The 25,587-nt window shown below is 50.4% G+C and overlaps 1 protein-coding gene across 4 annotated transcripts in view; it reads right to left on the bottom strand.

Moving 5' to 3' along the window:
- Positions 1–25,587, bottom strand: part of MYH11 (myosin heavy chain 11) — a 125,697-nt gene that overhangs the window by 80,837 nt on the left and 19,273 nt on the right. For all 4 annotated transcript variants that reach the window (XM_043560451.1, XM_043560452.1, XM_043560453.1 and 1 more), the window contains exon 3: positions 16,987–17,143. In XM_043560451.1, the coding sequence (XP_043416386.1) occupies positions 16,987–17,143 (157 nt within the window). The remainder of the gene's footprint in view (positions 1–16,986; positions 17,144–25,587) is intronic.

Here is a 25,587-nt window from a genome sequence, read left to right as displayed (position 1 = left end):
GGTATTATGCTGCGTGAAATTAGAGAAAGACAAATATCCTAAGACTTCACTCCTATGTGTAATTTGAGAAACGTAACAGACGAACATAGGAGAAGGAAAGGAAAAATAAGATAAAAACAGAGAGGGAGGCAAACCATAAGAGACTCCTCAATACAGAGAACAAACTGAGGGTTGCTGGAAGGGGGTCGGGGGATGGGCACTGAGGAGGGTACTTTTCGGCAAGAGCGCTGGGTGCTGTATGGAAGTGATGCATCACTGGGTCCTGCTCCTGAAGCCAAGGCTACACTGCATGTTAACTAACTTGAATACAAATTAAAAAGAAAGAAAGAAAATGAAAATGAACACGGTTTCACAGCTAGCAGGTGGCAGGCTGGGACTCAAACCCACGGTCTGTGGGACTCCAAACCCTTTGCTTTTTTGCCACGGCACCGTTCTTTTCTTTGTTCGGAGAACCCACACTTGTGGACTGGTGGCACTTCGTCCGGGGGAAGAACAGAAAAAAAACCTTCAGCCTCCCCAGGGCACTGTGGAGAGAGACCGAAGTCAGGGTCACCCCTCCTTATATCTGGGAGATCGGCAGAGGGAGGTGCCCGGCATTGACACAACCACGGGCTCCTTGTTCTGCAATCAGGGAATACGGATGTCTGTGCCTCCAACTTCCCCCCAGGAGGAGAATCTGCCCGGGAACAGAGCAAAGTAAGAAACCCATTAAACACAGACTGAGGAAGCAGGCATGGAGGAGAGGAACCAAGAAGCCTGTGATCAGAGCCAGGCAGGGAGAGACCGCCCTGGGGCTGGCCCGCACAACCTCCACTCTTTTCAGGAACGATTCTGCGACTAACAACGGAGGGGCTATCTCGATGCATCTGCTTCAGGGGAAAAGGCAGACTTTCCTGGCAGCCCTGGGAGATTTATAGGGTCAGATGCCCATCCTGGGGCCTTTCCCCCGCAAGGTCCCCAGGAGAGAGGCAGCAGGTCCTAGGGGAAGGCTTAGAAGCTTCCAGGGAGGCTCCACGCTGGGGGCTGCCGGGGACCTCTGGCCGGAGACATTCCCATCGGAAACACACGGCCTCCAAGCGTGGGAAGCTGATAGAGCGACGGCTACGGGCACCAAGAGGGCTTGAAACGGGCACCGCGTACCGACCCGCGACTTCCTGGCTCGTCCCGCCTCCTTCCTGAGCCTGGGCTTGTATCTGACCCAACAGAGCAGAGCCCTCTGCACGCGGGGAGCAGGGTCCCCTCCGAGCTCTGCACTCCCTGCTTCTTCTGCTCACGCCTCCCTCTTCCTGCCTGATCTGTTCTCTTTCTTCTTCTTTTTGCCATTGAGGTGAAATTCACATAACACACAATTAACCGAATGAAGCGAATGATTCGGGGGCATGTGGTCCATTCGCAGCATTGCGCGCATCTAGTTCCAAAACTAGCCCCAAATAAAGCCCCTACCCATCCAGGAGGCACCCTTCACGCCATACCTCCCACACCTGCTGGCAGTCACTTCACGTGAATACAACGGTACAGTATGGAGCCTCCTGTGTCTGCCTTCTTTCATTTAGTGCGATGTTTGCGAAGTTCACCCCTGTTGTGATATGTACCAGAATCCCATTCCCTCTCAGGACTGAATAACATTCCGCTGTACGAGTAGAGCACATTTTGCGCATCCATTCATCCATTGATGGGCATTTGGGTTGTTTCTACCTTTGAGCTGTTGTAAATAGTACTGCTCTGAACATCCCAACACAAATTTTCACTCGAGTGCTCGTTGTCAATTCTTTGGGGTACACACCCTAATCCATTCTTGAAATGGCACCTTGAAAGTCACCTCCTCTATGATTTTCTCTGACACTATAGCTCCCTGCACTTCAGTTGGAGGCCTTTCAACTGCATGCCCCGTCTGGGGCTGCCAGGGGCAGTGGTTCAAGTTGTACACTGCATAACTCTAAGGGGAACCATTCACACTGGTCATTATAGATTTGTATATTTATTAAAACAATGTGGCAGCAGATGAAGGAAAAGTGCCTTGAGAAAGGGGTGCCTTTTTCTATTTCTATAAGGGCACCACATGGCCTAGTGGTGGCCCTGGCTGTGACAGTCCAAAAGTTCCCTCCGCTGTAGCACTTAATTTCACTGTGATCATTGTTTCAACCTCAATACTTCTTAGCGGGGAAGGGTACAGATTATCTGGAATAGTAATGGGCCATGTATGATGTAACAGGCAGAATTTTTCTCTTCCGCCTTAGTAAAACTTATGCTACTTTATATTATTTATAATAGCCCCAAAGTAGAGACAATAAAGACATCTGTCGACTGCTAAATGGATACCCAAAATGCAGTGCATCCATACAATGGAGTATCGCTCAGCCATAAAGCAGAAATAAAGCCCTGACACTGGACAGAATGTGGATAAAGCCTGAAGGAAGCCATGACGCTCGGGGCAAGAAGCCAGGCACCCGGGACCACATAGTGTCTCATTCATTCCACAGATAGGATATTTCCAGAACAGGCAAATCTAGAGACACAGAAAGTAGACGAGGCATCCCGTGGAACTGGAGGCACGACTGGGAAGTGACTACCCATGGGCACACAATTTCTTCTTGGGGTGAGAGAAATATAAAATTAGATGGTGCTGTGGGGCACCTGGGCGGCTCAGGTGGTTAAGTGTCCAACTCTTGATTTCAGCTCGGGTCAAGATCTTGCGGTTCATGGGACGGAGCCCCGAGTTGGGCTCCGCGCTGACAGCTTGGAGCCTGCTTGGGACTCTCTCCCTCCCTCTCCCTCTCTCTCTGCCCCTCCCCTGCTCACGTTCACATGAGTCCATAGCACATGCTCTCTCTCTGTCAATATAAATAAATGTTTTAAAAATAAATAAAGCATACCACAATAAACCTTTTTAAAAACACTGTTAATTTTACACCATCTCTGAATTAAGAGATCGGACTCCTTCAACAGAGCTATTCATTTTTCGGAGGTTTCAAAACTGCTTTTCACGCTTCTCCTACTAGCCTGTGAGCTGCTGGAGGTCAAGGGCTGGCCCTGATTCCGGGGGCCGGGAACAACGCCGGACACACAGGAAGTACTCAAGAAATGCTAACTGATTGGCATCTCGCTCTCTCTAAGGCAGTTGAGACCGAAGCAATGGGAAACATTTATGTCTGTGTTCACATAACCCCTTGGCAAACAAGTCCTGACCCCCGACTGTGTGCCAGCCACCGGAAACCTCAAGTTCACTAAGACCTACTCAGTGTGCTTTTGAGAGACTGATGATCCAGTGTGGGAGTCAGATGGGTAGAGCAATGACTTCAGGAAGTGAAGAAATGCTGGGGGCACCTGGGTGGCTCAGTCGGTTAAGCGTCTGACTTTGGTTCAGGTCATGATCTCACGGTTCACGAGTTCAGACCCCGCGTCGGGCTCTGTGCTGACGGCTCGGAGCCTGGAGCCTGCTTCGGATTCTGTGTCTCCCTCTCTCTCTGCCCCTCCCCTGCTCACACTCTGTTTCTCTCTCTCAAAAAATGAATACACATTTAAAACATTAAAAAATAAATAAATACATAAAGCGAGCAGATCCTACGATGGGTATTTGCCCAAAATACTGTGTAAGACAACTAGCTTGGCAGCTGCCTGAGAGCCAACCAGTCTTCTCAGCTGAAGCGATTCTGCGCTACCTGGAGAAAGACGTGTAGCGTTTCCCCAGGAGGAGACACCAAAAAAGCAGAGCATCTCAAGCACGGGACCTGGGCCACAGTAGGTCAGAGATGGAAGGGACACCGTCCGGGAGCAGAGATCTGCAGGGCCGGGGCTGGCATGCCAAGGTCGCTCAGCCCAGAGACCCGGCGTTCCCCTCACCTCACACGCACCCCTGCACACCCCTGCCTCCCCCACACTCGGGGTCCGGCCTTGGGCGTGCAAGTCTGCGAGTGAGATTTCCGAGCAGATGACGGGCTCCAGCGGTCCCTCCCCCAAAGCTGGCCTGAAGATTCTCAGGGGACGCCCAGCCCCCCACAGACCAGCTATTTCGGCCCGATCCCAAACACAAGCTCGTGGTTTATGGCTGGGAAGCCAGAGGCCTGCAGGCTGACCATAAAAGGAGAAAACAGACCTAGGCTCACTGCTTCTTTTCCTTCCCATGCCAGGCTGCTGTGGGACCCAGCGAGAGGGCAGCGGCCAAGCCCGCGTCCCTTAGGGTCACCACTACCCACCCCGCCGCCCCTCACCGCAGCCAGTCAAGAAGGGAGGACACAGGCCCCACCGTGTGCAGAAGAGAAGGAGCCCCCCTAGTGCCACGTGTGAAGGCCGTTGTCGGAGGATTCCAGACCCACGGTGAATGTCAGTGCTGGGCCTCAACTGCGGGTCCTGGCATGACAGCTAATGCTTACTACACCTGCTGCGAACAGGCACCGTGTTCCCCGTGCACTTGTGAACCCTTGCAACAACTGGGGTGGGCACAGTGATTAGCCTCACGGGGCAAGAGAGGAAACTGGGGCACAAAGGAGTGGGTGCATCGGCAGAACAGGGATTTGAACCCAGCTCAGGAGCTGATGCCCGAACCCACCACCCTGGAGGTCAGGGCCCTTCTCTTTCTCTGGTCTTGATCTGCCACCTTCTCCCCCAGCAGAGTGGGCAGCAAGAGATTCTGAGTGGGAAGAGACATACTCTGAGGGTTCGTGCAGGACCCAGCAGGAATTTTCCAGACCTACCCAAAGCTCTGGCATCTTTTTGTTTGTTTACTTATTTTGACAGAGAGGAAGCGAGCAGGGAGGAGCAGAGAAAAGGGGAGAGAGGGAGGGAATCCCAAGGAGACTCCTCACTGCCAGTGCAGAGCCTGACGTGGGGCTTGAACCCACCCACTGTGAGATCACGACCAGAGCCAGAATCAAGAGTCAGATGCTTAACTGACTGAGCCACCCAGGCGCCCCAGGTCTGGTGTCTTTTCTTTTTTAATTTTTTAAGAAAATTTTTCATCTTGGGGCGCCTGGGTAGCTCAGTCGGTTGAGCGTCCGACTTCAGCTCAGGTCATGATCTCGTGGTCCGTGAGTTCGAGCCCCGTGTCGGGCTCTGTGCTGACAGCTCAGAGCCTGGAGCCTGCTTCAGATTCTGTGTCTCCCTCTCTCTGACCCTCCCCCGTTCATGCTCTGTCTCTCTCTGTCTCAAAAATAAATAAACGTTAAAAAAATTTTTTTTTTAAAAAGAAAAGTTTTCATCTTTATTTATTTTGAGAGAGAGACAGAGGGTGAGCAGGGGAAGGACAGAGAGAGAGAGAGGGAGACACAGAATCCGAAGCAGGCTCTGGCATCTTTAACAGCAGACGTGGCCAGTTGGCGGGTGGGACGCGGGAAGACCGATATTTTCACGGTCAGCACAGAGCCCAGCACAAGGCTCGATCCCACAAACCGCGAGATCACGACCGGAGCTGAGATCGAGAGTCGGAGGCTTAACCGACTGAGCCACCCAGGCGTCCCCCTGGAAGTCCCTTATATAGCACGTGTGTTTGTGCAATGATTTGATGAATACCTGCGTCTCCCTCCCCTTGTCTGTCCCCACGGAGTAGACTGTGCCCCCCCCCCGCCCCCCACAGCGGGGCCTCGGTTAACAGTGTCGAATCAAAGGCGACCAGGGATTTCCTCTGGGGTTGGGAGGACAGAGAGGGAGGAGGAGGCCGGAGCGTGCGTTTCTCATCAGCGATTATCAGCCAGAGCTCCCCAAGTCCCTTGAGCATGCCTGCTCCTTCAACTCAGTATTTACTGCTTGTTAAAAAATAAACAAACTCTCCCTAGCTCTCTCCCCTCCGTGTAAGACACCACAGGGCGGTCCCTAAAAGGCTCATCGGACGATCCTCTATGCTTCCGCATTTCCTGGCAAAGAACGTGAACTGCCCATGACAACTCAGCACCGACCTTGCTTGGTCACGGCGTGTCAGTGAGGACCGAGTCAGGCAGATGGAGCCACCCCCCCCACCGCCCTGCCAGGCCAGACACAGAGCCGCGACAAAATCTCCAAGAGGCCGAAGACCACGCATCCGGGCCCCTCTCTGGGGGCGCGTTGTAGGAACACGGTCTCTGGAGCAAAACGACTTGACATGACTTCCTGGTCCCGCCTCTTGGGCAAGACACTGTTCTTTTGAGGAGAAGAGGGATAAAAATCCATACCCTTCAAGGATATGGAAACAGTGATGTCAGACTGGATGCGCAAAGCTGACAATTAACCCACGGCACGTCGGAGAACGCAGCGCTCGCTAGGATCGTCACCAGGGCCATCATCGACGTCATCCAAAATAGTGAGCCTGCCAAGGCGTCTAGACGGCAGTGATTCTGTCCCAAGAGGACGGGGTATTGGGCCAGGTCCGGCCCTTTCTAATGGGAAGGCCCAAGCTAGTCCCTTAGCCTCCTGGGGCCTCAGTTTCCTGGTCTGTTAAATGGGGGCATCAGTTTTGAGGGTGGCAGAGGGTGACATCTCCAGCTGCACAAGGGCTCAAGGGCCAAGTCACCTGCTACGCTGAGTCTCCTTTTTGTCTAACGGGGAGGCTGTTCTGTAGGAGGGTGCTGCCCTGCGTGGTGCTGGAGAGGGCCGAGCCATGCAGGCTTTACAGAGCAGTGAGCCGGGGCAGGGGCGGGGGGTGGAGGGGACATGGGTGCCCTTCCTCTCTCTGCCAAGTTCGCAGAGCAGCCCTTGGGTGGGGGTGGGGGGGGGGGTTGGTGACCCTGAGCTGCCCCCCACCCCCCAGGGCCCGCCAACCACGGACAGAGCGATGCGACTGAGTGTGGGAACTTGCAAAGCAAGAGAGCCTAGAGGTTAGGTCACCCCACCTCCCAGATGGCTCTCCAGCTTAAAGAGGGTTTGAGCTGACAGAGGCCAGCTGGCTGTTGTTTCTTTTCTAATCCCCTGAGAATGGCCGCTTGGTGCTAATTACACGAGGACAAAACGCGTCCAGACGCGATCTTGCATGGGGTAACACATCCTGAGGGCTGTGCTCAGCACATCAGAATGAAATCCTATGCGCCCTCCACACTCTTCCCCCCCACCCCCACCTGCAAACCACTGCAGGGGAGGCGGGAGACCCAAAGTGCTACGTCAAGGGTGGTGTTTTCCCCACATGTATCATGTTAATTTGCCCCAGTCAACAAACTGTCCTAGGCAGCCCGGGCTTCAACACCCTGACCTGTAATAAGACAGACCGTCTAGGAGCAAACAACCTTCCATGGGGGTACAGTCAGGGGCTCAGTGCAGCAGCTGGAGCCCCCCACTGACCAGGCGAGCCTTCAGCTTGGGCGTCAGATAAACCCAAGTTCAAATCCAGCTCTGACATGTTTGGGACTTTTGGCAAGTTCTTCTCCTCTCTGAGCCTCAGTTTCCCCAGCTATAAAAGGAGGCTAATAATGACACCCGCTTGGGGCACCTGGGTGGCTCAGTCGGTTAAGCGTCTGACTTCAGCTCAGGTCATGATCTCACGATTCGTGGGTTCGAGACCTGCGTCAGGCTCTGTGCTGACAGCTCAGAGCCTGGAGCCTGCTTCGGATTCTGTGTCTCCCTCTCTCTGCCCCTCCTCCGCTCATTCATTCCCCCTCTCTCTCTCAAAAATAAATAAACATTAAAAAAAATTAATATTAGCACCCGCTTCCCATGTTGGATTATCTGACAACTCACATAACCACAGGCCCATGTGCACATGCACACACGGGAAGGAATGAAGGGAAAAATAATGAAAAATTTTGGAAGGGCATAGTATTTGCTGTTTCATGAAAACCAGCAAGGAAAATGTTATGGTGAAACATAAAAACTTTGTTGGCCTTCCTGGCTTTACAATTTAGTACTGCTTGTATTCTAGATTACATATGTGGGCACTATAATAATTTCAAGGCTTGATTTTATTATTTTTTTTAATGTTTATCTACTTTGAGAGAGACAGCGCAAGCAAGGGAGGGACAGAGAGAGAGGGAGACAGAGGATCTGAAGCAGGCTCCGGGCTGACAGCAGTGAACCTGATGTGGGGCTCGAACTCATGAACTGGGAGATCACCACCTGAGCTGAAGTTGGACACTCAACCAACTGAGCCACCCAGGCACCCCAAGGTTTCATTTTTTTTTAATTTTTTTTTTAACGTTTATTTATTTTTGAGACAGGGAGAGACAGAGCATGAACGGGGGAGGGTCAGAGAGAGGGAGACACAGAATCTGAAACAGGCTCCAGGCTCTGAGCTGTCAGCACAGAGCCCGACGCGGGGCTCGAACTCACAGAGTGCAAGATTGTGACCTGAGCCGAAGTCGGCCGCCTAACCGACTGAGCCACCCAGGCGCCCCCCCAAGGTTTCATTTTAAAGATCTTAATCTGGTCCTGTCCGCCTTGTAGGTTTGGGGTAAGGATTGATAGAGAATGATCCCAGAAAGCATAGGACAAGCACACAATAAAAATCCACTATTATCCTTATCACCACTTTGGAAAAGAAGGTTTGAGAGAGTTTCCATTGAAGGAGAGTGGGTTGAACACATGCATTTAGGCTCCTTCCTCCCCAAACCTGAGTGAAATGACAGTAAAGGGATTTTTCAAACACACGTGGAGCAGGTGAAATGAACCGGAGAAGAGAGAGTCAATAGCAACGAAATCTGGGAAGCCAGAAAACAGGATGAGTGATGGCAGTCCCAGGGAAGAAGTGTGAGCTGACAATGGAGAAGACTGGAAGAAATGTGATTTCATCCCAGAATCACCTGTGCACCTCCCTCTCCCCCCCACTGGCCAAACCTCAGTAACCAGCTGCACCAGGGGGTCTCTGGAAGAATGGGTGAAGGGGCACTTATAAACATGAGGATGAGCTCAAAGTCGGCTTGAGAAGCTGCTGGAAAAGCCAGATACCTTCCACACTCCCTGCAGCCAAATGGCTGCCCTTCCCACAGCCCACAGAAAGGGGTAGATTTTATTCTCTGGAGAGCATTAAACAGAGAGTCTCTGGCCTGGGGTGCACCAGGGACCATATGGGAAGGAAAACGTGCAAGTTTCATTCCACAGTTTGAAGCCCTTAGCCTCTTAACCAGAGTTTCAAAATACTCAGCTCAGTGGGTTAAGCATCTGACTCTTGATTTTGGCTCAAGTCATGATCTCACGGTTCATAGGATTGAGCCCCATGTTGAGCTCTGCTGTTGGCACAGAGCCCGCTTGGGATTCTCTCTCTCCCCCTACTGCCCCTCCCCCTCTTACTTGCTCGCACCCATGCGCGCTCTCTCTCTCTCTCTCTCTCTCTCTCTCTCTCTCTCTCACACACACACACACACACACACACATGCAACCAAAATGACTGTGGACAGATCTTGACCCTCCAGGCAGAAGACAACACAAATCTTCCCTGAAAAGTCTGATCAGCCCAAGGAAAGATGGAAAGAGCAGCTAGAAGTGCCCCAGGGAATAGCCAAGCTCATCCCCAGCAAGCTATTCGTGCAAGTTCAGAGCGCCTATCACTGCTGTGGTGCCCATGCACTGATGCATCCCTGATGCACGGATAGCCAAGAATCAGCAAACTTCTGAAGAAAGCTATTAATATGTCAGACAGAAATGGAAATAAGTCAATAGGAAAAGAACCATCCTGGAGGTAACAGACTCAACATGGAGACGAATCCTCCAAGGAAAAGGACATCACATCACATGGGGAAAAAATGCTATAAGAAAGATTCAGGAAACAAAATAGAGTTCTTAGAAATTAAACACACACACACACACACACAAAGAAATTAAAATTTAATGGAAGGTTTGTAAGACAAAGTTGAGGGAAGTGTCCAGAAAAGGATAAGAAGATGAAAAAGGGATAGTGCCAGAGTTCAATTCTGGACATGAGAAAACTTCTAGAGAAGCAGAACAGCGAATACAGAGAAGAAATAAATCATCAAGGAAGTAATTCACGAAAATGTCCCAGAACTTAAGGCCATGAGTTTACAGATTAAGAGGGTCCATGAAGTCTCCAGCACAATGGGTGAAAACAGATCCATGACAAATCCCATCATCATGAACAGGGGGATAAAGAAGGGTATAAAAGCCTCCAGAGAAGGAGGGGAATAAATTGGTCACACACGAACGATTAAGAATCCGATGGGCTTTTATCTTCTCAAAAATGACACAAGCTAGAAAACTGTAAAGCGATGCCTTCAAAATTCTGAAAGAAAACTGTTGCTTGAAATTTTAAACCCAGCTAAACTAGCCGTCACATATTAGAGAAGTATCAAGTCTTCAGATGAGATATGCAGGATCTCAGTCTGCCTTATACACATCCTTTCTTGAGAAGGTACTAGAAAAGGTGCTCCATTTAAACAGCACAGCAAATCAAGGAAGAGGAAGGCATGAAACCAGGGCCAAGGAATCCACCAAGAGAGCAGTGAAGTGAATTCCAAGCATGGTTAGGAAGGTCTCGGATGTCAGCTACCAGTCATGGAGGGTAGCCAGGGCAGCTCAGAAGGCTCCAGCTGCAACCACCTTCAAGGAGAAGCTGTAAGTAGGGTCCCCAACACATATCTAGACATAGTGAAGGGGGATTAGCACATTTAGAAAGGAGAATCTGGGCAAGAGTTAGTGATTAAGTACATCCATTAATTATCAGCAAGTATTAACTGAGCAGCTTCTATATGCTGGGCACCAGTAGGTATGCTGGAGATACAGAAATGAATAGGCAGACAAGGATACAGTCTGGCTCTTAGGCAGTTGATGGGTCCTCAGGAACTTAAGGGATCACTCATGTAACACATTCAAAGATTACATTCTACATTCACCACATGTGCTATCCATCCCAACCCACCTCTTCACACCCGATCTTGTTCTACAAAAACCTTGTGGAGGAGGAAGCCACAGTTGCTTGCTTTATGTCTCCAACAAGACAGAAAGCTCGGGGCGCCTGGGTGGCTCAGGCAGTTAAGCGTCCAATTTTGGCTCTGGTCATGATCTCACAGTTCGTGGGTTCAAGCCCCGCGTCGGGCTCTGTGCTGACAACTCGGAGCCTGGAGCCTGCTTCTGATTCTGTTTCTCCCTCTCTCTCTGCTCCTCCCCTGCTCATTCTCTGTCTCTCAAAAGTAAATAAACATTAAAACAAACCAAAAATAAAAGACAGAAAGCTCCTTGTGGCTCCCAGCCGAATGACCTTACAGACTGGGACAGCAATATTCATCAACGGAGTCACAAACTGGGCCTACACCTTCCTTTGCAAAAACCAAATTTCCCCTTTAGAGAGAAGAAGGTTTTTTTTTTTTCCCAAAGCTTCTACTTTTTTCCCATGATCTGTTTCATCGGATTCTATCATTGCCAGTTTTCCAGAAAGGACCAGGTAATGCCAAAATGAATGCCTAAGTAGCAACTGCTGATTAACATTCACACTCAACAGTTTATCTTTCACGGATGGCCGTGCTCACAGTTAATGGATTTCCCTTGGGGGTTAAAATGTGCCAACGCTTTTGAGTCATTTTCCATCTCACTATGTGATTTTGTGTCAAAATGTAGAGCCTGCAGGGAATGGAATGTATTGACATGGGGATCCCCGTCATCGAGTATTACAGTGCCCCACAGTCGGGAGGGGAGGTTGTCTGTGGAAGCCAAATGATCCCGACACAGAAATATTCTTCGATGAGTTCACCACTTAGGAAACCAGACCCCACTGAAGCAGCCCTCTCTGGTTCCCGTCACTGCCTCTTATCCAACTCAACAGCTTTATCTTGCCGATGACGGGGTGTCAGCACCCACCATCATCCACACACACACACACAACAAAGCAGCAGCCACGCACAACAGACAATTTCCCTGAAGGTGCAATGTGTCGCGAGGTCAATGAGCTCGGAAAGGCCATGAAGGAAGTCACGTCCGTTCACAACTAAATTGTGACCACAGAGTCACCGCAAACGACAACATGGTAGTATTTTAAGAACAACGAAACAAAAGAACACTTGGGAAAACTCTAATAAGTCTGCAAAAATTATCCTCTTTAGCTGGTGCTGCAGAGATCAAACACGACGTGAGGAATGCTGCGATATGCTCTCATGTGATTTTGTCCAAAAAGAAAAAAAAAAGGTTAAAAAATATCAACCCTGGGGCGCCTGGGTGGGCTCAGTCCGTTAAGCGTCCGACTTCAGCTCAGGTCATGATCTCACGGTTCGTGAGTTCCAACCCTGCATTGGGCTGTCTGCTGTCAGCACAAAGCCCACTTCGGATCCTTTGTCTCCCTCTCTCTCTGCCCCTTCCCTGCTCTCTCTCTCTCTCTCTCTCAAAAATAAATAAACATTAAAAAAAATCAGCCCTTAATTTTATACTCAATGTAAGAATTGGCATCTAGTTCCAATTATAGCCAAATTCCTATCGTATGCAGATAAAATAAATTTACAATTTGCAATGTCATTGCCCCAGCCCAGTCAAAACGTCTCCCCCCCACCCCTTCCAGTGAAACTTTGGTCCCTGTTGTAAGTGACCTTTTTTCTCTGGAATCAGTTATTTTCAGAAACTCCAAACTCCCTTCATTTCAAGCCTTTCATCTCAGTTACCACACGAAAGGCTGCATACCAAAGGTTAATGGTGGTGACCTCTGGGTGAAAGAATTATGGGTGCTGGTATATTCTCATTAGCTTACGTATATGTTTTTAGTTTTTCTAGAATGAACATAAAATATTAAAGGTTTTCTTTTTTTAAACTTACACACATGTATTTTAAGAGCACTGTGGCAGTGCTTACCTGTGACTTTCCCTTCCCCTTCGCTAATGGAATTTCATTTCATTCCAGTATTCAGAAAAAAAAAATGGGCTTGTGGGAGCTCCCTCAGCTCCAGGAAAGAGCCAGGAATAGTCTGAACCAATTATGAAGGTCCCGGTCCTGTTTGCCAACCCTGGGTTTAGAGGTCGGCATGTGACCAAGTTTTAATTAATGAGATGTAAGGGGATGCCTGCTGAGGAATTCCTGGAAAAGATTTTTCTCCCGGGTAAAAAAAAAGAGACATGGAAAAAAGAACCTAGCCTTCCACTTCCTTCATGCGTTCCGCTATCATCACATGAAGACATGATATCTGGAGCTATGGCTGCCATCTTGTAACCATGAGGGAGAAGCCGAGAAAATCCCAGAGAGGTCTGTTTTTGAGCTGCTGGATTAACTAACCCTGAAATCGTCCACCTGTTCTCTTCTTGTTACGTGAGATAATAAACTCCTATTGTTTAAGCCGCTTTAATTGGTTGCTACGTGGGGGTTTTTTGCAACCCAAAGCACCCCCAAATGCCATGAATGCTGCAACTTTGTGATGTTCAACTTCCTTAAAAAGGTATGTGAATCATCACTGTTAACTTTTCCATCAAGGGAGACCTCAAAGAAATGTTTTTGTTTGTTTGTTTGTTTTTCTAAACAATGACACGTATCTAACTCCAGGAACCATCGCGTCACAACCCGAGATTACATGTCCATGTAGCCATCTTTGCAAGGCTCCCTCTGCTGGTTGTTGAAGGTAATGGCAGCCCCAGGTCTGCAGTGGTCCAGCTTGGGTCATACTTGTAGGGTTTGACCTGCTCTGTCAGTAACTTGGGGGCACTTCTACCTGAGACCCTCTAGCTTGAGGGGTGTCTCCAAGGCACACCTGGATCCCTGACCTCAAGAACTTCCAGAACGGAGCTCTCCATTCCTGACTCAGAACATTCTTGGAGGTAGCTATCCCAGAGGTTGAAAAGTCAGACCCAAGGGCCGGGCAGTGAACACAAATGAGTGCCCCAGTCCTGGGAAACTCATGCCCTCTCTAAACAGATGGCTGACATGCGGGGACACAGGCCCACTGTTGGCAGATGTTCTGATATTTTCACAAGAACCTAAGTCGGTTGTGTCTGACTTCAGCTCAGGTCACGATCTCACGGTTCATGAGTTCGAGCCCTGCGTCGGGCTCTGTGCTGACAGCTCAGAGCCTGCAGCCTGTGTCCAGTTCTGTGTCTCCCTCTCTCTCTGCCCCTTCCCTGCTCGTAAGTCTCTCTCTCTCAAAAAACATAAAATAAATAAAATAAACATTAAAAAAAAAGTTGACAACTACTTCAAGTATCTTGAAAATTCTGTGTGGACCAAACCAAAGTTATCTGAAGGCTGGATACAGCCCATTAGCTGCTGATTCACAACCTCAGGACTATTTGCACCTCATAGTCATGTACCAATTATATACAGCTTTAGGACTGGCAAAGCCCTTTTCTGCTGCCCTCTCCCAAGCGTAAGGAGACAGGAGAACTCCTGTATCTCAAGACCAGATCCATTTATAAGATGAAAAATCCTCTCACCCCTCCCCAAAGATCAACGGCACTGGGATGGGTGCTGTTCTTTTTACGATGCCCCCAAAACACCCGAGGAGGAAAGCAAGGGCTTGACCCTGCTGAGGCAAAGGGATTTGTTGAAAGAAGACCAAGGTTGTCCAACAGGTAAAGCTCACAACTTGGAGATGCCCCAGTTTCATTTTCTTGCCTTATTACACTGGCTAAGACCTCTAGTACATATGATGTTGAACAAGGGTGGTAAGAGGAGACACCCTTACCTTGTTACTCATCTTAGGGGGCAAGGATTCAACCTGTCACTATCACTATCAAATCTGATGTTATAGATTTTTTGGACATTCCTTGTACCAGGTTGATGAAAGTCCCTCCTTTTCCTAGTTTGCTGAGATACTTTCTCATGAACAGATACTAAGTTTTGTCAAATGCTTTTTTCTGCACCGCTGGATATGGTGGTGTGGTTTTTCTTCTTTAGACTGTCATATTGACTGATTTTTGAAGAGTGAACCAGCCTTGCATTCCTGGAGTAAGCCCTCCTGGGTCATGGCCTGGGTTTCCAAGCACTTTGAGAAACTCGTTTGCCTCTGTTGGAAAGTGTAGGTAGTAACACCGACCCTATCCCATAGATGGTGAAGATTTAAAAAAAAAAAAAAAGAGGGGCGCCTGGGTGGCGCAGTCGGTTAAGCGTCCGACTTCAGCCAGGTCACGATCTCGCGGTCCGTGAGTTCGAGCCCCACGTCAGGCTCTGGGCTGATGGCTCAGAGTCTGGAGCCTGTTTCTGATTCTGTGTCTCCCTCTCTCTCTGCCCCTCCCCTGTTCATGCTCTGTCTCTCTCTGTCCCAAAAATAAATAAATGTTGAAAAAAAATTTTTTTTTAAAAATTAAAAAAAAAAAGAGAATGTGTGTGTTCATGTTAAAGGAGGTCTGTGCCTTGACCCAAAGTGCTATTCAAATAGAGGCTAAGAAGAGGCCCCACAACTGCAAACGTCTGTTTTCCAAGCTTCTGGCATACCCAGCCCTGCATGAAGCACAGTAGATGCAGTCCATGACCCATGAAGCACAACAAAGTGATTCTAGATGCCACTCAGATTATGATTTTAATTTTAATAGTCACAGGGGTGCCTGGGTGGCTCGGTCGGTTAAAAGTCTGACTGTTGATTTCAGCTCAGGTCGTGGGATTTCATCCCAGGGTCGTGGGATTGAGCCCCACATCGGGCTCCGTGCTGAGCACGGAGACTGCTTACGATTCTTTCTTTTTCCCTCTGCCCCTCTCCCCCACTCATGCTCTCTCACTCTAAAATTTAAAATAATAATAATAATAATTTTAATAGTTATATATTCTTTTCAATGTGCATGCAAAAAAAAACGTATATAGTTGCAATGTCTCACATCCGGTTTTATGCACAATGATGAGAATAGTTTATGCTGAGTTATTGAGTTATTTATTTACTCATTTATTTAGTTTTAATTTATTTAGAGAGCACAAGCAGGCGAGGGGCATAGAGAGAGGGAGAGAAGGAGAATCCCGAGAAGGCTCCCTACTGGCAGCGTGGAACCCGACTTGGGCTCAAACTCATCAACTGTGAACTCATGACCTGGGCTGAAATCAAGAGTCAGGCGCTTAACCATCTGAGCCACCCAGGTGCTCCTTCACTTAGTGAGCTTTGGCTAAGTACCAGGCTCTGTTCTAAGCCCTGCATGTTCAATAGTTCACTTAATCTTCACATCAGCCTATGAGATAGGTCACAGTTACTGTCATTGGCTTTTGCAGATGAGGAACCAGAGGCACAGAGAGGTTAAGTAGCTTGCTCAAGGTCACACAGCTACTGAGTGGCAGAGCCGGGATTTAAACACAGGCGCCCCTATTCTAGAATCTGTGCTCTTAACGAAATCTTGTTCAGTCGGAACGAGATTGTGAGAAAGGGAGCTTATGAGAAAAATATGAATATAAGGACATACTTTTTATGAAGTCTAACAAGAGCCAAAACTGAAGGTGACAGAAGTCACAATAACAGTTACCTCGGGGAGGGGGGGGGCGGTTATAAAGGAGGTAGTGACTAGGTCGAGGCATGAGGGAACTTTCTGGAAATCTTTCACATCTTGGTCTGAGTGGTGGTTATAGGACCGCAGACGTATGCAAAAATCAATTTTAGGCTGGACACGACATCTGGCCACGCCCTGCTGTCTGTGTATTTCGCCTCAGTTAAAAGTTCATTAAGAATAGTGATAATAATGAGGCATCAACATGGAGATAATAAACAACGGCCTTCAGACTGGAAACGCCTGCATTAGAATCTCCACAAGCTGCAAGACGGACCCTATCACTCCCTTTTTACAGATGGAGAAACTGAGGCTGGAGAGAAGACCTCTCACACCACCCCCCGGGACTCCAGCCTCGGCTGGCTCCAAGTGCAGGGCAGGCTGGCTCAGCCCCAGGGCTGGCAGTCACCCCCTTCCTTCAGAGGTGAGGGCACCATGCGGTCCGCACCCTGACGGCCCCGCGGGGCCGGGGGGCGGCAGAGGGGCCGGGCGCCCCGGCGGCCCATGCCCGTATTTGCCCAAGCTGCCTGCTCTCTCTCGCCCTCCCAGCCGAGCGCCCAGATGCTCAGCTGCCTTCTTTCCCTTTTTCAGTCACAAGGCTCCCGGGGCCCAGCGCCCGCCCCGCCCAGCTCCGCATTCTTGGCGAGGATGCAGGCGGGCGGGCCGGAGGGGAGGAGCCCCGTCCCCGTCCCCGTCCCTGTCCCCGTCCTCCGCTCACCTTGCAGCATGCTCCGGTAGGCCGTGTCAGCGATGGCGTAGATGTGGGGGGGCATCTCGTGCCTCTTCTTGCCCTTGTACATGTCCACGATCTTCTCCGAGTAGATGGGCAGCTGCTTGTAGGGGTTGACCACCACGCAGAAGAGGCCGGAGTACGTCTGCGGACAGAGAACCCGAGCTGACTTCCAGAACACGGCCGCCCAGCCCGCAGGTCCGGGAGCAGCGACAGCCGTCACCGCCTGCGTTCGAACACTTACCGAGCGCTCTGTGTGCATTTTCTCCCCGCATCCTCACAGCAAAACTGTTGGATGCGCTCGTCTTGCCGTTTTAGAAATGGGGAAACTGAGGCGTAGAGCCCTCACGGGAACCCCTTGGCGTCCCTGTTAAGGACAGGGATGGGGGAAGAGGACCAAGGGGCAAGACTGGCTTTCTGGACCACCTGCGTTCTGTTTTATAGCTGCGCGCTTTCCAATCGTCCAGGTTCAGACCTCCCAGAGACTCACGGGCTCGGACCACAGCCACCAACTGTTGGGCACCTACTGTATACTGTATACACTGAGCTCTAAGCCCTTCACGGGCATCTCTCTATTTAGCCTCCCATCTACCCTGTGACAGTCGCATGGTGATTTCCCTGCCGCCCATACGGCAGATGAAGAAACAGGGTTGGGGAGGTTGTCACACACACACAGCCGGCCAGAAATTTGCACCTAGAGACCACGACGCCTCCTCCCCAGATCTCATGCTCTGCACAGTTAACAAGGTACTCCCTCATCTGGAGAAAAAAACAAAACAAAACAAAACAGGGACAAACACAGCTGTCCTTAAAAAGCATTGGTACTGGGACACCTGGGTGGCTCAGTGGGTCAAGCATCTGACTCTTGGTTTCGGGCCAGGTCATGATCTCACAGGTTTGTGGGTTTGAGACCCATGGCAGATTCTGCACTGCCCCCCCCCCCTCTGCCTCTCTCTCTCTCTCTCTCTTCCCCCACCCCTCAAAATAAATAAACTTAAAAAATTTTTATATATATATAAAGATTGGTACTGACACAAGGTACGACATGGGCGGACCCTGAAAATGGTATGCTCACTATGAAAGACACAAAGGTCACATAGCGTATGATTCCATTTATATGAAATGGCCAGGACAGGCAAATCCATAGAGACAGAAACAGATCCCTGGTTTCCAAGGACTGGGAAGGGCGGGGGGCAGGCCGGGGGGGGGGGGGGCGGGGGGAGGGCGGTGACTGCTCATGGGTATGGGGTTATAAAAACGTTCCGAAACGAGACAGGGGTGATAACTGCACAACACAGCGAATGTGCTGAAGGCCACTGAATTGTACCCTTGAAAGTGGATCCGGTGGTGAATTGTATGTTATATGGGTTTTACCACAATTAAAACAAAATCGTCGTCCTGCCCTACCAAGGGCACAGGAGCATCTGGAAATAATCAGAACAGGGAAAGGGGGTGGAGGCACCCCGCAAGCCCCACCACGCGCGCACACGGGAGGCACTATCACCGCTATGGCTGTTCTTTACCGGACATCAGATTGCCCCCTGGGCTGAGGTCACAGCTCAGGGCACAGGATCCGACCTGCCCCACAGGAACTGCCTTTCCCAAACGATACCATCAGGCCGCCCGGGGCTCCAACAGCCCCCAAGCCCGTCTTCCTTCCAATTCCCCCTAGAAGGGACTCAAGGAACAGCCAATGGTCCATCTCTGGGTGACCCTCAGGGCAAAGCCAACACCAGAGAGGTTAAGCAACTTGACCAAAGTCACAGAGTGAGACCCTGACAGCACTAAGCCCAGCTTGGCCAACTCCCAGGCCTGAGCGCCGCCCGTGAGGCTACCCGACCCCTGCCCATCCTATAGAAAGAGAAACAACACATCGTTCGTTCATTCACTTGCTTGTTCATTCAGTGTGCACGTCCTAGACACCGTGCAAGGCTCTGGGGTTAAAGAAGGCAAAAAACTCAAGGTCCTGCCCTCAAAGAGACCTCAGCCCTGGCTACAGCTGATTGGAGGAGGGTCTCTCCAGCGCTCAGTCTGCTAAGGGACAATGGTATGCGATGGTCCCATGTAGAGAGGTGGACAGTAATCTTCAAAAGGTACAGGACTGGCAGGGGAAGGAGGGAATAATCTCTCAGGTTCTCACCATTCCCCTAAAAAGGCAGGCATGAGGTCGCAGAGGCCTGTCGAAACATCCATCAGCCATTTATTGAGCACCTACTATGTACAGGTCTGTACTAGACAGGTCTCCACCATGCTGGAGATAAATAAATCAGAAGAACCCACAGATCAGAGCAGGGACAAGGACCGTGAACAATAACATCCAAAGAACCAGGATGGAGCCCAGGGGATTAGGGAAGCAAGGAAGTCAGGGCCCTAACCCACCCTGGGGGCGGTCAGAGAAACCTCCAGTGAGGAGGTCTCAACAGACAAGAAGGGCTTATCCTGCTCAGGAGGTAGCAAAGGCACAGAAGGCAGCAGGGCGAGTGTGTGCGTGCAGCCTGCAAGCAGTGTGGTATTTCTGGAGCATCGAGGAGGGGACAAGCCAGGGTGAGGGGTGAGGCTCCTGCAGAGGCGGGCAGGGGCCAGACCGCACAGAGACGGATGAGTCCACCATCAGCCCGACTCCCCACTCCCCGATCTGATCTTCCAGGCCCCTCCCACCAGAGCAAGTGCCCTGAGGGCGGGACCACCCTCTTCCTCTGCTTCAGTTCAGGCCTGGGCCTTGGCATACAGTAGGTGCTCACTAAATGCTTGCTCAATAAATGACTGAGGGGTAAGCTGATTACAAATCTGCCCTGGAGCAGGGACCCCCGATGTCGATGTCTTCATCTCTGTGGCCCGGGGCTTTGCACTGGGCTGGGACACAGTAGGTGCTCGGGAGATGTTTGCTGAGCTGGTGGCACATTTGTTCCAGAACAGGGGTTCTGTGTCGCCCACTCATCTGTGTCCTGGTCGCCAGTGCTAAGCCTCCCATAAACTAAGTGCCCAGTCAACGATCACTTGTTTGAATGAACGTCAGCCAAGTCCTACCTCTCTTTCAGGTCTGAATGCCACCTCCAGATCCTTCTGGGCTGTGCCCACTGCCAACCACAATGCTCATTTATAGCCCAAACCACACCCTCACCAAGCCCTTGAGCTGGAGGCAGTAAAGGTCAATGGCTAAGGATACAGAATTGAGTACTGAGGACTTGGTTTGAACCCTCATTTTGCTACTTCCTGGCTGTGTGACCCTGGGAAAGTCTCTTAACCTCTCTGAGCCTACTAACCTCAACTACCAGATGACGGTATGTAACAGATCCTTCAAAGACTTGCTGTGAGAGAGTGCTCGCGAAGCATTTAACAGAGTGCCTGGTATACAGCAGGTGCTCAATAAACATTAGTGACCATACCATGCTGCCTTGGTTTCATGATGACAAAACCCTTGTCAGCCTGGAAGCTTCACAGGTGCTGCTTCTGTACCTCGAGTATGTTCCCCACCCCCCTCAATCTTCCCAGAGCCATTTCCGTCTCCTCTTCCAGGGCTCATCCTAAATGTCACCTTCTGGACCGCAAGCTGCACATCACAGTTTCTCCAGCACCCAGCGTAGGGCCGTATACAAGGCAGACCCCAGGCAACAGTTGCTGAAGGCAATGAATGAAAGAAAGAATGTGTGGCTCTCCCAAATCCATCACCAGCTTCTGAAAAACTGTCCCTTTCCCCCTGTTTGCCTGGGACACCTCCTGGTGCTAAGCACCCAGCAAGCACTTAACCCGAGCTTCCAGGCAGATCTGAATCTCTGTTCGGCGCAGCAAATCTTTCCAGGGCACGACGACCCGAGGGGAAGGGCTGAGCAGGCATGCCCCCGGCAGGGTGGTCGGGCTGCAGAATCTGGAGGTTTGATCGACAGTGTTCAACCTCCGTTGCCTTCACCAGACCCGCCCGGCTCACCGGCTGGTGGCGGTGTTTCTGCCTCCTCACTGTCCCCAAGGTCCTCTCCAGCCGGTCAAGTTCAGAGGTTTCAATAGCCCCGCCTCCTGTGTCCCGGCCAGCATTTCAGGGCCCCATGCCACCAGCAGGTCCCAGCCACAGGCCCAGGGTTTCCCTCTTGTGACCGTATTAGGAAGTGACTCCAGTTTTTCCCTGACACTTTATATGGTCAGCCACAGAGCTCTGAGCAGGAGTCTGCTCCCACAGCCTGCGGCAGAAACAAGCACCAACGGAGGAAAGTGGGAAGAACACAGGCTTTGAGCCGCACGGGCCAGGGGAGAACCTCAGTTCTGCCCTCATTCATCACCTGTGTGACTCATGGGAGTGGCCGAACCCCTGAGTCTCTTCTTCCCTATCTTCTTCTCCGTCTATAAAAAGATGGAGACGCGTACCTTCTTTGCCAGGTTGTCACACAATGTCATGGCAACATCTATCCTTAAAGACAGACACGGTCCACCAGGAATGCAATTTCCTGCAGCCTTGATTTGAATGGGAAGAGAGACTAAAAACTACCTAAATATCCATCATCAGGAGGCTAGCTTCATAATTATGGCATGCTGCCATTAAAAAGAGTATATTTAGGGGCTCCTGGATGGCTCAGTCGGTTAAGCATCTGACTCTTGATCTCGGCTCAGGTCGTGATCTCAGGGTTCGTGGGCTCGAGCCCCGCTTTGGGCTCTGCACTCAGAGTGCAGAGCCTGCTGGGGGTTCTCTCCCTTTCTCTCTCTGCCTTTCCCCCACTCACGCTCTCTTGCTCTAAATAAATGAGTAAACATTTAAAAAGAGTGTGTTTGTACATATACATGAATGTACACCAAAACAAATATACATGCATCTGCCTGTATATGTATAAAGTATTTCTGGAAGCCTATGAAAGAAACACCAGAGCAGTTCCTCTACAGAAGGGAATCAGAAGGAATGGGGGTGAAAGGCAAAATTCCCAATACACTGATACACTATTTCCTATCGGTATGTGTTACCTATTCAAACCAATGTTTTAAATTCAACTAGAGAGTTACAAACACAAGAAAAAGCCACAAGACGTCATGTATGCTTCTTATTTTTAAATATTCTCTTGAGGTCTTTGCATGGATAGCCTCACGTTACTAGAAAGGTTTGAGAGGGGCACCTGAGTGGCTCAGTCGGTTAAGCGTCCGACTTCAGCTCAGGTCACGGTCTCGCGGTCCGTGAGTTCGAGCCCCACGTCGGGCTCTGGGCTGGTGGCTCAGAGCCTGGAGCCTGCTTCCGATTCTGTGTCTCCCTCTCTCTCTGCCCCTCCCCCGTTCATGCTCTGTCTCTCTCTGTCTCAAAAATAAATAAACGTTGAAAAAAAAATTTAGAAAGGTTTGAGGCCATGTCTATTCGAAAGATCTTAACAGTGAGTTCACAGGGCTCAGCAGAGGGTAGGCTCCAGCTGTGTTTTCTTTCTATCTTCTAAGACTCGGTGCAGTCATGTATCTCTTTCCCACCCTCCAGGACTCTCTGGCACTCAAGAGGCCGCTGCTCATCATCTGCTCTCAGCATCCCTGGGTGGGTACCCCTTCAGGTCACTGAGCCAAGTGTCCAAAAAGAAAACATCATCCCCTGCTCGCCTTTGGAAGGAAGGCCTTTCCTTACCCCCTGGTCTTCCTCGAACAGTGACGTAAGAACGAGGAAAATATCCTTTGGGGTTCACAAGTCGGGAATTTGGGCTTAGAAACCCAATCAATAGGAGAGGCCATCCACCTTCGCTCTGGAGCAGGTTCCTAACCCCAGGGGCTTGAAACAGGGGTGGAAAGTCCTACTGTTTACAGGGACCAAGCACATCAGACGGGACTAAAGTAAGCCAGGAAGGAGGAGAACAATGGGTAGGTGATTAACGACCAACAATTCTCACCCTCAGGGTCTGGGAGACAACAGGGAGCAGTGAGGCCTATGCAAAAACAAGGCCCACAGCCCACCTAACAGGATGGCCCAGGGGCTGCTTTTTAAAGCAATGCCAGCAACTGAGATTTTCTTTTTCTTTTTTTTTTTGTGGGGGGGAGGGGCAGTTGGAGAGGAAGGGGGAAAGATGTATCAAATTAACTCCTCCATTTTTAAAAAATTACTCACTCTGGGCCAAAGGCTTACAACCTAGTAGGTGCTCAAGAAATCCTAAGTGAAAAGTTAGACTTCTTCCTTCTGTGCACGTAAAGCTTGTCGAGCTCAAAGTTAAAGGTGCCCGTGGCATCATCCCCACATGCCCCAGCCCACAGCCATCACCTCCTGCTCAAGCTTCCAGATACCCTACAGCCCCTTACCATCCAGGGGTCGTCACTCTGGCCCTGGAGGCAGCCAGACCTTGCCTGAATCCCAGCAACAGGACCAAGCACGCCTGAGCCTCAGTATCTTGGTCTCTGAAATGCGGTAAGAGCCTTTGTCTCCCAGGATCATTGGAAGGAATAAATGAGTAGCAGTTAGAAGCACTGCTCCCAGGGCCAGCCTTCCCAGCTTCAAGACCCAGCTGTTTCTTATCAAGTTATTTAACTTTTCTAAAACCCAGTTTCTTTTTTTTTTTAATTTTTTAAATGCATTCATTTATTTTTAGAGAGAGGGAGAGAGAGTGGGTGAAGGGCAGACAGAGAAGAAGAGAAAGAATCCCAAGCAGGTTCTACGCTGTCAGGGCAGAGTCCAATGTAGGGGTCGATCCCAGGACCCTGGGATCATGACCCAAACTAAGATCAAGACACTTAACCGACTGAGACACCCAGGCCCCCACCCCCACCGGTTTCTTAGGCGTACCCCCCAACACACCCCACCTCTGACTACCCCCCTTCCGCAGTGATTCTGAGCGTGACTATCTTCGATGCCTCAGGTAAGTGACATCCTGATTGTTCGTCCTTCTGTGACTGGCTTAGTTCACTCAGTATAATGTCCCCTAGGTTCGTCCCTGTTGTCACATATGATAGGATTTCCTTAAGGCTGAATCATAGTCTGTTGTACGGATACAGCACATTTTCTTAATCCATCCATTGTGTTAGAAACTACCTCCTGCATCTGCCTCGAGCTCAAGTGTGTCTAATCTTCCTCCTCTTAATTACCAAGCGGCTCGGGGCACGGGCTGAGCCGTGTAACCCCCGGAATCCCACAGCGATGCTAACAGAACAAGCAAGAGCCCACGCATCCCCCAGCTGGGCAGGCCAGCCGAGTGTGACACAGGTCCCTCCCTTCCCAGGCAAGTCAGGTCAGGTCTCTGCCTTGGACAGGTCATGCGCAGAGTGGGAGGTGACCTTTGCTGTCACCAGTGGGGTCAAGGACACAACACGCTGGGAAGGACTTGGGATGGGACCCAGGACAGGCAAAGCCCACGCTTTACTGATCTTCCTGTGCCTGAAACCCTGGTCTCATCCTCCATATACTAAAAATAGAGCCAACTGCTGAGTGGTCGCACTAAGCTCCGGGCAGAGGGAACCCAGCGCCCAGAAGGGCAGGTGAGGGTGGGCGAGGACTCGGAATCACCCCCTACCCTGCCCTGCCGTGTGCCAGGATCAGAACCTGCACAAAGATGGCAAGAACCCGCATCAAAAGGCTCATGAAATAGGACCCAGTGGCTTCTATGGACTCTTCTAGAACCAAGAGGACAGCAGTCTTGATTTGAGGTGTACTTTGCAGAACGGAGGGGAAGGTTCTCTTCATTACCAAGGGCAAAGCTGGACGGACGGACGGACGGACGGACACACACACACACACACACACACACACACACACACCGGATGCTCCAGCATCACCTGCCAACACCCACCTGCTCCAAGCGCTGTCAGGTGCTTGGAGACTAACTGGTTGTGCCTCCCCTCCCCCGCTTCCTTCTTGATCTCCTCCACCATGGACAACCGGTTCTATTTAAGTGATTAAATTGAGCAGTAAGGAAGGAGACAGGAGTAGGCACGTGGTCACAAGGCCGGGAGGCTTTGCGTCTAATCTGTGCAGGGAAGCATAGCAGCAATTAAAAAAAAATGAATCAAAGCTTCCATCTGTTTGTCAGATTAGAAATTCTGGGTCTTGGGACCTTCAGGAGGCCTTCATTTCTTCCTGGTTTCTATTTTGGGCTCAAACGCTGGGTCAGAGGACAGGAGGGGAGATTTACACACAGACCCGTCCTTGACCTCCCCCAGGGAGAGAACACATCTTCGGTGGGAGATCTGGGAGAACTCCCACTTTACCCCAGCTCCCTGCAGGCTGGCCTCCTTAGAAACGTCCGTCCTGTGCTGACAGCTCCAGGTTGATGATATTGCCGTACAAGGAACAGCTTGGACTAAAGGTACTTTCCCTGCTCAGGGCAGTTAAGGACAGGCTTTAGCTCTCTGAGACTCAGCTTGCTCATCTGTAAAATGGGACAAGCATACTTTTCAGCGGATGGTCTGCTGGTTAAATGAGGTAAGACGTGTCAAGTTACACAACATGGGTTACCCTAGAGATTACATAGCCCCAAGAGGGTATTTTGGGGGGTTATCATGGAAATGTGGGAATGCTCGGCCTTGACTCATGCAGAAGAAAGAGCGAGCCACTAACCTATGTGCACAGGCTCGTAAATAGGTAAACATGTACCATAGTCACAGAGAAAGACCAAGAACATGGCAACATCTTATCAGTTTGTGATCTCTGGGCGA

The sequence above is a fragment of the Prionailurus bengalensis genome, chromosome E3 (assembly GCF_016509475.1).
Source record: "Prionailurus bengalensis isolate Pbe53 chromosome E3, Fcat_Pben_1.1_paternal_pri, whole genome shotgun sequence".
NCBI classification, from domain to species: domain Eukaryota; kingdom Metazoa; phylum Chordata; class Mammalia; order Carnivora; family Felidae; genus Prionailurus; species Prionailurus bengalensis.
This window is presented reverse-complemented; position numbering and strand designations above follow the sequence as displayed.